The 11,511-nt window shown below is 45.9% G+C and overlaps 1 protein-coding gene across 2 annotated transcripts; it reads left to right on the top strand.

The window, feature by feature from the left end:
* The first annotated feature begins 291 nt into the window (after window positions 1-291).
* On the top strand, window positions 292-11,322 carry LOC139416019 (LIM domain-containing protein ajuba-like). 2 transcript variants are annotated; one of them, XM_071164256.1, is made up of 8 exons: window positions 292-3,054; window positions 8,062-8,163; window positions 8,281-8,348; window positions 8,794-8,856; window positions 9,002-9,132; window positions 9,744-9,795; window positions 9,935-10,003; window positions 10,318-11,322. In XM_071164256.1, the coding sequence occupies exons 1-8, from the start codon at window positions 1,530-1,532 to the stop codon at window positions 10,447-10,449; spliced, it is 2,142 nt and encodes a 713-aa protein (XP_071020357.1). In that variant the 5' UTR covers window positions 292-1,529; the 3' UTR covers window positions 10,450-11,322. The 2 variants fall into 2 exon arrangements, with proteins under 2 accessions (XP_071020357.1, XP_071020355.1); XM_071164254.1 differs by having other exon boundaries at window positions 322-3,054; window positions 8,999-9,132.
* The last annotated feature ends 189 nt before the right edge of the window (window positions 11,323-11,511 follow it).

Here is an 11,511-nt window from a genome sequence, read left to right as displayed (position 1 = left end):
GTAATAAATCAGTACCCACCCATGTGAAAAATGTGAGAACACAATGATGTACGTCCTACGTAAAGATTGTACTTGAGTATAACATATATGCTCTTTATCCACAATCCCACATGTATTCATATTTTATAAGCACCTAATTGAATAAAAAGTATACCCTCTAATTCGTTTTACAGATCATAATTAAGAAAAATACAGTTTATGTCTTTTGGTGTCTCCCCAAACTAGTGGACTGCGTATGAATTACGAGATGTGGTGGGATGTTATCCATCCGCGATTGCTGTCAGAAAGGTGTTCCGGCGTTAAGGAAAAGCAACGAGCCAGTGGCTGATAAAGGAACGAGAGGGGGAGGTAAGGCATTTTGGGGAAGAAAGAAACCAAGTTGGTGGAGCTATGTGATACATTCACGGAGTGGATTAATTGTAGACTTTTTTTTCTCCTGTGAACATGGTTTGGCAATGGTCAGTAGAGTTAACGGCACCATGCGTCCCGTTCTCAAATGTGTTCGCTGAATTTTTGGAGTAAAATGATTTAAAAACGGGAATGATAGCGTAACGCATTCTCGAAACATCGAATGGTTTATGTTTTCTTTCAGTCCGCTTTTTGATCATCTGTTTTTTTTCTTTTCTTCTCCCTTTTCAATATCGTTTTAATGTCATAAAAAAAAGTGAATAGAAAAGTTTAGACAGGCAACATTTACTACAAAAACGGACTTATTTTCCTCCTTCCACTGGACCCCACGAGCGCGACGAGTGATTTTTCAAAAAAGCTTTTGCTCTGGAACATCCTGAAGAAAGGATAACTTCACACACTGGACTACATTTGCCTTTAAAAAACATTGTAACGGGGAATATATCTCACAAACAAGAGTATAAAAGTTATACTGGTGCCAGCTGCGTGCGAAACAACACATAGCAGAAACGCAACTCGTCTTTCCGTGACCGCTAGGCAACAAGTCTAGCCTAATGTAAAGGACCATTCGTTCACACTAATGCAGGTGTGGAGCCACCTAGAATCATACGAGACCAACAACTTCAACTTATTGAACCTGTCCTAATTAGCCCTATTTCTTTGTTTTTATTTTCAACATTAGAAGTATTCCACTTCTAACTCGATGGATTCACATGCGTTACCATCTACCTCTCTGCCTGTAGTCTCCACAGCCAAGACAAGATGACTGTGAACACCGTTGTTCAAACATGATTACGTCGTCATGTGATCCTCCCAAAATGTCTTAATCGTCTTATTTAACGTCTGTTTTTATTTATTGTCTGTGTACATATAGCCTGTCTGTCTGTCTGTTGGTTGTTCTCATTTGGGGCTTATTTGTTGGTTTTTGCAATACTATTGCAGGGTCTCTGTCATTCAACTACTGTATTTCAACTGTACTGTAGACATACTTGAGACTTAATTTGTTTCCAACTCACACGCTGTATTTATTGAGAACGTTAACTTATACCATAGTGGTTCATTAACAGCATTTCTTTTTACTTGATTATTCAGAGTTTTAGACGACCAGGTTAGACATTACGATGGACCGACTTGGAACTAAGTTATTGGAGAAGTTGAAACTGACTGACTCAGGAAGTGTGAAATTTGCCAGTTCTAAAAAGAAAAATGAGTTGGTCAACAACAGCAATGGGAACAACAGTAGTGGACTACCACCAAGCCAGAACACTGCCACTTCCTCACCTTCAAGACCTGGTCAGTTCTCTCTCACCTCTCCAACTTCAACGGAGGCGTGTGGGCTGGCTAGTAGCGGGAAGGGATTGGGAGAAAGAGTCTCCTCTACCCAGCACCTCTCAACCTCCATCATCCCCCAACCTACTGACTGCGAACATCAACCCTACTCTCCCTCGACTCTCGCCCCCCTACGGCGCCGGTCGACCCAGCAGCGTGCCTCCTACTACCTGGGGGAGGGCGTTGACATCCAGATGAGGCGTGAGTCAGGCCTGGGGGACTGTGATCCAGCTGGGTCCAAGGCCTCTCTGAACCAGCGCCGCTACTCTCTGGAGCTCCAGCAGCTGGTCCGACGCCAGCAGCTCCTCTCCCAGCCTCCTCTGTCCCACTCCTCTGGCCCCCCTCCGGCGTACCCCGTCCCCTCCTCGGGTTATGGCTCTGCTCCCCGCAGTGGGGCCATGGCTGAGCCACACTACCTTCCCGAGCCTGAGCGTCACAAACGCCTCTCCCTGCAGGAGGCGATGTTCTACAACAGGCTGAGCACGGGAGGGGAACTCTGGGAGAGCACCAGACCGGCCTCGCTCTCTCACTCCCCACACCGGCCCTCTGAGATGGGTGGAGGAGGAGGGTTCTTCTTCCCCCCAGGCCCAGCACTGAGCCCCTGCTCCTCCTTCAGCCTACAGGAGTCGGTGCTGGTCAGTCCCAGGTCCAGCTTTGCCTCCAGTACAGCCAGCGGTGGAGGGGGAGGGAGCCCTATGGGCAGCCGCTGTAGCAGCAACCGCACCAGTGGAATCAGCCTGGGCTATGACACGCGCTACTCAGCCTCCTCCACCATGGCACAGCAGCTGCAGTTCTCCCTGCACACAGGGGGCTCCACCAGCGGACAGGGATACACAGTCTCAAGCAGGGCCGGGACGCCCTCTGGGGCTGGAGGCTGGCAGGACTACCTGGACGGGGTCTCACCTGGAGGAGCAGGGGTTCAGGATGGCCGGCACTCCTACCCACCTGCGTTGGGGAGCCCGGCGGCTGCCTGTTACCGGGCTGGGCCCGAGTGGTGGGATGAGAAGGGAGCAGGGGCAGCCCAAGGAGAAGAGACTGGCATGGGTGCTGCCGGGGAGCGGACGCGCTACTCTGACCTCCCGGGTACTCACTACCAGGAGGAGCTGACACGCCTGTTGCTAAGAGATGCAGCGCTGGAGGGTGAGGGGCTACACATGGGTGGGCTGATGCTTAAAGAACAGGTCAATCCTCCAATCAATGCCCTCGCCAAGCTGGCAACACTCATCAATACGGCTACGGCTTCCAGACCAATCAAAGCCCAGGAGGAGCCGGGAACAAGGAGGGAGCCGTCGTCCGAGAATCGGCAGGAGTTCTTTGGTGAGATCATCAAACCTCTTCATCGCTGTCATCTTTATCACTTTGTTTTGTTAGTGTCGCGTGCATGTCTTTTTACATTTTTTATGAAAGGATTGGATGGGTGAATAGATGGATAGTCAGATTTTGATAGATGAAAGAGAGAAAATTGGATGGATCGTGTCTCGAGACCTGCATGAACTTGTAGGGCGGCCTAGCTATCACACAAGCAAAGGGAAAGAGAAACGTTTGGCCCTCAGGGAGCTAGCTAAGTCAGAGGCCTATCCAGACAAGTAGAGCTGCTAGGCTGGGCACATCAGACAGAAAGGAGAAGAGAGACGCAGAGAAAAACAAATGAGGAGGAATTATCATAGCTGACATGCATTTATACACGCACCAAAGAGTCTCTGTGCAACAAAGTCACTCAGCCACAACTTAGAGCACTGAATCACATTCTCCAAGAGACTCTTGGTATAGAACAGTTTTAGGCTGGGTTAAGCACAGACCAAGACGTTGCACATAGAGGGCTGATGAAAGGTAGCTATGCATACACTAAACTGCAAACCTTAGCTCAACTGAAGTGTTCAGACACAAATGACATGTTAGTGATGAACACAGCACTGACCATTAGTATGAGTCATAGAGAAGATTACAGCTTTGGACCAGCACTGTGTGTATATGTCTTGCGTATGTGTGTAGTGTGGCAGGATGTGTGTGTGTATTGTGTGTTCGGAGTGACTCCAGGCCATAATAATATAGTGGGTGTGTGCAGGGCCGGACTACCCCATTCGGGGCACCTATTTCCAGGGCCCCCCAAAATATAATTATTATAGCTTATAGTTTCTTAAAAAAATAACTTCCTGCAGTTCAACATATTTTATAATGAGGCGCAGAAAAAATTTGCAGTTTTATAATGCTATTCTAAACATTTAGTGATGAGGCTGAGAGAAAAATCAGTTTTAAAGCAAATTTCATGCAATTCTACACATTTTGTCGTAGCATATGAACACGTCATAAGCAATCTGTTTTTTGGGGGGGTTGGGGGCCCAAGGGCATGTGTAAGCCGGCCCTGGGTGTGTCTGTAGGGCGTGAGTCATGCGTGTGCTGGTTTGTGTCACCCTGCCTTGGCGTGTGCAGGGGCGGTGTGCTGCAGCCTGTTTTTCTTCTGCCCAGGTATGTGAGCCCTCGGGGGATGGGAACTGTGTCAACTCGGCTAGGCTCAGAGCTGTTAACACTACAAAGAACTCCTCCTTTACAGGAGCTCAGACAGAGGCTGGGAAAATACTGTGTTTTTAGTAGGACCAGGAGTTGCCTAATAAGTCAGACTAGCTAGGTTTCCGTTCAGTTGCCGACAGATGTAATGTGAATATTCTAAAATCTGCATAAAAACAATGTGCACATTTCCCACCAGATATGTTTCCATCAAATTGACTTGTTGCGGATAATTGAGTCTGATATGACGTAGTGCACATGAAAAAATAACTTTTGCAGTTAAATTCCCATGTACCCAAGAAAACTAGTTAAATGGCTTTCCATTGCATTTTCAACTCCACTGATGGTTTTGTCACCAAAAAATTGTTAATGTGTTATACGCATGTGATCTAGCCAACAGCTGGCAGATGCAGTGAGGGTAGGCTACCTACATGATGAGATTATTATGGACAAAAACTAGATGATTGTTATTAGTCAAACGGCAGTATCGCTCATCATGGAACCAGAATCGTTCTTTTATTTAACTAGGCACCAGAATGAGAGACCCTCCATATTTATTGGAAGGGAGGATCAAGTTCGTCACCTTGTACTTTCACCACCCTGTGAAGTTCAACTTATTTCATCTGTAGTCTAATAAACTTGTTCCCCGAGTCGTAGTGGGAGGACCACACAACATGTCACCGCGTGACTCCCAAGTTTACTTTGATATGACGGTTATTATATCAATATTTGCCCATAAAGGTGTTTCCACCGCCAGTCATTGTACAGACACAAAAAGATCCAACCTTGTCTAGTGTATTTTGTTTGGTCAATCTTTGCTGTTTCCATCACACCTGTCGTTACATTTTTTATCAGACATGTACTGGACTCGCATAGAAAGGTTGGATGGAAAGCTGGTTAGTGATCAATTTCTTGGATACAGTCTGAAACGAAGCACTGCAACAACTTGGAATGTTGGAATAAAATACCAGTTGAACTTACTCTACCAGTTGTCAGTGCAGTTGGTCCTTCAGTGGGACAAAATAACCACAGGAAAGTATAATATACCTGACTTTTTAGAGTTCCTGTACTGCCATTGAAATTTAATTTACCTGGCACATGTGCAAAACCATGTAAACACCTGCAAGACTGTGGTTAATATGTATGCATCACGTGCATGTACGTCTTGTCCATGTAAATGCCACACACGGAGACCCATGCTTTGAAGTCTGTTTAATAATACTTTCCTGTGGATATTTTTCCTAAAATTTCGACCCACTGAAGGACCAACTCCATGGACAATCGGCAGAGAAGTTCAAGTATATACTGAAACAAAAGTACACTGCTCAAAAAATAAAGGGAACACTAAAATAACACATCCTAGATCTGAATGAATGAAATATTCTTATTAAATACTTTTTTCTTTACATAGTTGAATGTGCTGACAACAAAATCACACAAAAATTATCAATGGAAATCAAATGTATCAACCCATGGAGGTCTGGATTTGGAATCACACTCAAAATTAAAGTGGAAAACCACACTACAGGCTGATCCAACTTTGATGTAATGTCCTTAAAACAAGTCAAAATGAGGCTCAGTAGTGTGTGTGGCCTCCACGTGCCTGTATGACCTCCCTCCAACGCCTGGGCATGCTACTGATGAGGTGGCGGATGGTCTCCTGAGGGATCTCCTCCCAGACCTGGACTAAAGCATCCGCTAACTCCTGGACAGTCTGTGGTGCAACGTGGCGTTGGTGGATGGAGCGAGACATGATGTCCCAGATGTGCTCAATTGGATTCAGGTCTGGGGAACGGGCGGGCCAGTCCATAGCATCAATGCCTTCCTCTTGCAGGAACTGCTGACACACTCCAGCCACATGAGGTCTAGCATTGTCTTGCATTAGGAGGAACCCAGGGCCAACCGCACCAGCATATGGTCTCACAAGGGGTCTGAGGATCTCATCTCGGTACCTAATGGCAGTCAGGCTACCTCTGCCGAGCACATGGAGGGCTGTGCGGCCCCCCAAAGAAATGCCACCCCACACCATGACTGACCCACCGCCAAACCGGTCATGCTGGAGGATGTTGCAGGCAGCAGAACGTTCTCCACGGCGTCTCCAGACTGTCATGTCTGTCACATGTGCTCAGTGTGAACCTGCTTTAATCTGTGAAGAGCACAGGGTGCCAGTGGCAAATTTGCCAATCTTGGTGTTCTCTGGCAAATGCCAAACGTCCTGCACGGTGTTGGGCTGTAAGCTCAACCCCCACCTGTGGACGTCGGGCCACATACCACCCCCATGGAGTCTGTTTCTGACCGTTTGAGCAGACCCATGCACATTTGTGGCCTGCTTGAGGTCATTTTGCAGGGCTCTGGCAGTGCTCCTCCTGATCCTCCTTGCACAAAGGCGGAGGTAGCGGTCCTGCTGCTGGGTTGTTGCCCTCCTACGGCCTCCTCCACGTCTCCTGATGTACTGGCCTGTCTCCTGGTAGTGCCTCCATGCTCTGGACACTACGCTGACAGACACAGCAAACCTTCTTGCCACAGCTCGCATTGATGTGCCATCCTGGATGAGCTGCACTACCTGAGCCACTTGTGTGGGTTGTAGACTCCGTCTCATGCTACCACTAGAGTGAAAGCACCGCCAGCATTCAAAAGTGACCAAAACATCAGCCAGGAAGCATAGGAACTGAGAAGTGGTCTGTGGTTATCACCTGCAGAACCACTCCTTTATTGGGGGTGTCTTGCTAATTGCCTAAAATTTCCACCTGTTGTCTATTCCATTTGCACAACAGCATGTGAAATTTATTGTCAATCAGTGTTGCTTCCTAAGTGGACAGTTGGATTTCACAGAAGTGTGATTGACTTGGAGTTACATTGTGTTGTTTAAGTGTTCCCTTTATTTTTTTGAGCAGTGTATAAAGCAACATGTAAAGTTTTGGTTTCATGAGCTGAAATAAAAGATCACAGACATTTTCCATATGCACAAAAAGCTTATTTCTCTAAAATGTTGTGCACACATTTTGTTTTCATTCCTGTTAGTGAGCATTTCTCCTTTTCCAAGATAATTGATACACCTAACGGGTGTGGAATATCAAGAAGCTGATTAAACAGCACGATCATTACACAGGTGCATCTTGTGCTGAGGACAATGAAAGGCCACTCTAAAATGTGCAGTTTTTTCACACAATGCCACAGATGGCTCAAGTCTTGAGGGAGCTTGCAATTGGCATGCTGACTGCAGGAATGTCCACCGGAGCTATTTTCAGAGGATTGAATGTTCATTTCTCTGCCATAAGCCACCTGCAACGTTGTTTTAGATAATTTGGCAGTACGTCCAACTGGCCTCACAACCACAGACCACATGTAACCACACCAGCCCAGGACCTCCGCATCTGGCATCTTCGCCTGTGAGATCGTCTGAGACCAGCCACCCGGGCAGCTAATTAAACTGGGTTTGCACAATCAACTCTATGCAAAGGAAATGGTTCCCTAGTGCATGAGGAAAATACTGACTGGTTTTCTGATCCATTCGTAGTCCTGGGCCTGTATTCACAAAGCATCTCAGAGTAGGAGTGCTGATCTAGGATCAGGTTCCCTCTGTCCATGTAATCTTATTCATTATGATCTAAAAGGCCTAATGATATGTTCTAAGTAGTTAGGTTTGTCAAATGTACCTGACCAGGAAAAAGTACCAGGCATTTTTTGTTGTTGACTTTGGCTTGTGCTGTTTGACTCAGCAGACCAAGACATGTTCTTGATGAAGTGACCTCATCCGGAAGGAATCTGGGCTCATGTCTTGTTGAGTAATGGTTGTTGATTGTGTTGATTGTATTGCAGGTACATGTGTGAAGTGTAGGAAAGGTGTGTATGGCTCGGATAATGCTTGCCAGGCTCTGGACAGCCTCTATCACACACGCTGCTTCACCTGTGTGTCCTGTGGTGAGTTGAACACACACACACACACTGCGTCAATACACTATATGCAGTTTATAGTCAGGAAAACAGCTCTATCAACTTAGCGTGACTGTCCTGGGATTGTCTGTCCATCTGTCCCAGGTCGCACCCTGAGAAACAAGGACTTCTACAACGTCAATGGCTCTGTGTACTGTAAAGAGGATTACATGGTAAGAGGTCGAGGTCTTTATCTCACTCAGTGGCATTCTTTGTGTCTTTTTAAATATAACCTTTAACTAGGCAAGTCAGTTGAGAACAAACTCTTATTTACAGTGACGGCCTACCAAAAGGCAAAAGGCCTCCTGCGGGGACGGGGGCTGGGATTAAAAATATAGGACAAAACACACATCACAAAAAATACACAACACTACATAAAGAGAGAATTCCTAGACATCAGTGCATTACATTTTTAATCAATTCCTTACTGGAGTTTTACATGTTGCTCTTCAGGGTTGGGGTCAATTAAGGAAGTACACTGACATTCCAATTCTCTTCAATGCTTTTCGATTAGGAGCATGTGGAATTGGAATTTGGTTTACTTTCTGAATTGACCCCAACCCTGGTGCTTTCTATGGTATGATGTAAAACTATGTTCTCTCTTCTCTCCATACTCAGTTCTCAGGCTTCCAGGCTGCAGCAGAGAAATGCAGTGTGTGTGGCCACCTTATCCTGGAACAGGTGTGTGTGTGTTTAAATGGTTTTGGGGGGTCCTTGTATGTCCAATGTTTCATTTGTGAATCTAAATGTGTGTGCGTTAAATTGAATTTATTTTAATGTCAAGGGACCTTCCCTTATCTACTGTTTGGTCCTGTTTGTCCAGCAGATCCTCCAGGCGATGGGGAACTCCTACCACCCTGGCTGTTTCCGCTGTGTGGTGTGTTCCAAAGCCCTGGACGGAGTCTCCTTCACTGTCGACCACCTCAGCAACATCTACTGTGTTTCCGACTACAATAGGTGAGACGGGGTGTCCAGTAGGCCAGACTGAGGCTTTGATATACTACAGACGGGGTGTCCAGTAGGCCAGACGGAGGCTTTGATATACTACAGACGGGGTGTCCAGTAGGCCAGACTGGGGCTTTGATATACTATAGATGGGGTGTCCGGTAGGCCAGACTGAGGCTTTGATATACTAAAGACAGGGTGTCCAGTAGGCCAGACTGAGGCTTTGATATACCACAGACGGGGTGTCCAGTAGGCCAGACTGGGCTTTGATATACTACAGACGGGGTGTCCAGTAGGCCAGACCGAGGCTTTGATATACTAAAGACAGGGTGTCCAGTAGGCCAGACTGAGGCTTTGATATACTACAGACGGGGTGTCCAGTAGGCCAGACTGAGGCTTTGATATACTACAGACGGGGTGTCCAGTAGTCCAGACTGAGGCTTTGATATACTACAGACGGGGTGTCCAGTAGGCCAGACTGAGGCTTTGATATACTACAGAGTAGACTGTAATTAATTGTCAAGCTATTTAGGGTCAGAGGATACAATTCAGTTGACCAGTTTGTACATTACTAGGGCTATATGTAGTTATATTCTAATATTGGAACTCTTGTTGTCCTGTAGAACGTTCGCTCCTAAATGTGCTGCCTGTTTTCAACCCATCTTACCTGCTGAGGTGAGTCTCATTGTGTTTCCTTTGCTCTGTGTGTGTTAACCTATATCGAGACATAACTCAATGCCGCTCTGACCAACTTCATACCGCTACGTGATTGTAATGCACGGACTAATCTCACTGCTGCTGTTTTGGGTTACAGGACAGCGAGGAGATACTCAGGGTGGTGTCTATGAACAAAGATTATCACTTTGAGTGCTACCACTGTGAGGTTAGGATGGCCTTCATCTAATAATAGCAGCTAACAACTATGTAATGTGGTCGGTCTGTACCCGGGCTCTTAAATCAGGCTGAGCAGGCATTTGTTCTTACCCAGCACTAACACACATGGTTCAACCACAGTAATCAAGGGGCATCATTGGTTGAATCAGGTGTGTTAGTACTGGGCGGAAACAAAACCCTGCAAGTCGCCAGGACCATAAATGAAGAAGTGACTCACTGCTTGTACTGTATTTATTTTAATAAGCATTAAACCTGAACTCGAATCAGATTTAATGTTCTCTCTGTGTCCGTTTGATTCCTCAGGATTGTGGGAAGCAGCTCTCGGATCAGCCGGGTTCCCAGTGCTTCCCTCTGGACTCTCATCTCCTCTGTCACTCATGTCACATGATGCAGGTGTGCGCTTCGCATAACATTCCCCCTCACAGCACGAACTGAGGAAGAAACTATGCAGCAAACATTCATACCCTTTCAACATTCCTTCTTTCCGCCACCCTTTCTCACTCCTGCACACCCAGATCATATGGGTTGCTGTTTACTTTACTTTTAATTTACTCAGACCAGCTCTCACACAAAAATGCTGGTAAAGGCTTTCAACACAGAACAGGTGAATTTACTGTATGGTCCAGAGTTTGAACACCTGTCGGTGACCTGGGCCAAGTTCATTAGGGCACACTGTATCAGAACGTTTTGCAACAGAAAATGAAAGCCAGCATTTTATTGGACAAGTACAGATAGTACCTCCTGGAACATGTCCATTTAGTGGCTACTGAACAGCACCCAGGTGCAACAGAAGTCCTGCTGTTCTACGATCACTGTACCGTAACATTCTCATAGGGAGAATATAGCCTGTTCCCAGATCAGTTTGTGCTTTCTTGCCAACACCTATGGTCATTGGCAAGCCATTATTTGACAGATCTGGAGCCAGGCTAGGAATACAAAACTACTGCTTTCTTATTATTCCCTGACCATGTTGACTGTTTGCTTATAGACCAGAGGTATTCAACTCTTACCCTACGAGGTCTGAAGCCTGCTGGTTTTCTGTTCTACCTGATAATTAATTGCACCCACCTGATGTCCCAGGTCTAAATCAGTTCCTGATTAGAGGGGAACAATGACACTGGCTTCAAGGCCATAGAAGGGATTTATCGATCTGCTTAACCCGTTTTTTTGTATTTATCTATCACTAGCAAACAATTTGCACTTAAAATTGGACATGTTTCCCTTAAGAGATTAAGTGTTTCTTGTAAAAGTTTTTTTTTTAAAACATTCCTGTATTTGTTGTAATTAATAAATATTTTCCTTTTTGTGTGTTTGACTAAGTGGTCTTTTCTATTGCAGTTACAATTTGTCCAGGTGGCACTCAAACGTAGTATTCAGGATAGCATGCTTACACGTATACTACACAGGGAAAATACATGCGCTAATCTGACAGATAATCCATGGTTGACTCAACAGTACTGCCTGACAAAGACCATGTGATAAAGAATGGACTAACAC

This window comes from Oncorhynchus clarkii, chromosome 9, assembly GCF_045791955.1.
Source record: "Oncorhynchus clarkii lewisi isolate Uvic-CL-2024 chromosome 9, UVic_Ocla_1.0, whole genome shotgun sequence".
Lineage (NCBI taxonomy): Eukaryota > Metazoa > Chordata > Actinopteri > Salmoniformes > Salmonidae > Oncorhynchus > Oncorhynchus clarkii.
Note: the sequence above shows the minus strand (reverse complement) of the source record. Positions and strands in the feature narration are given on the sequence as shown.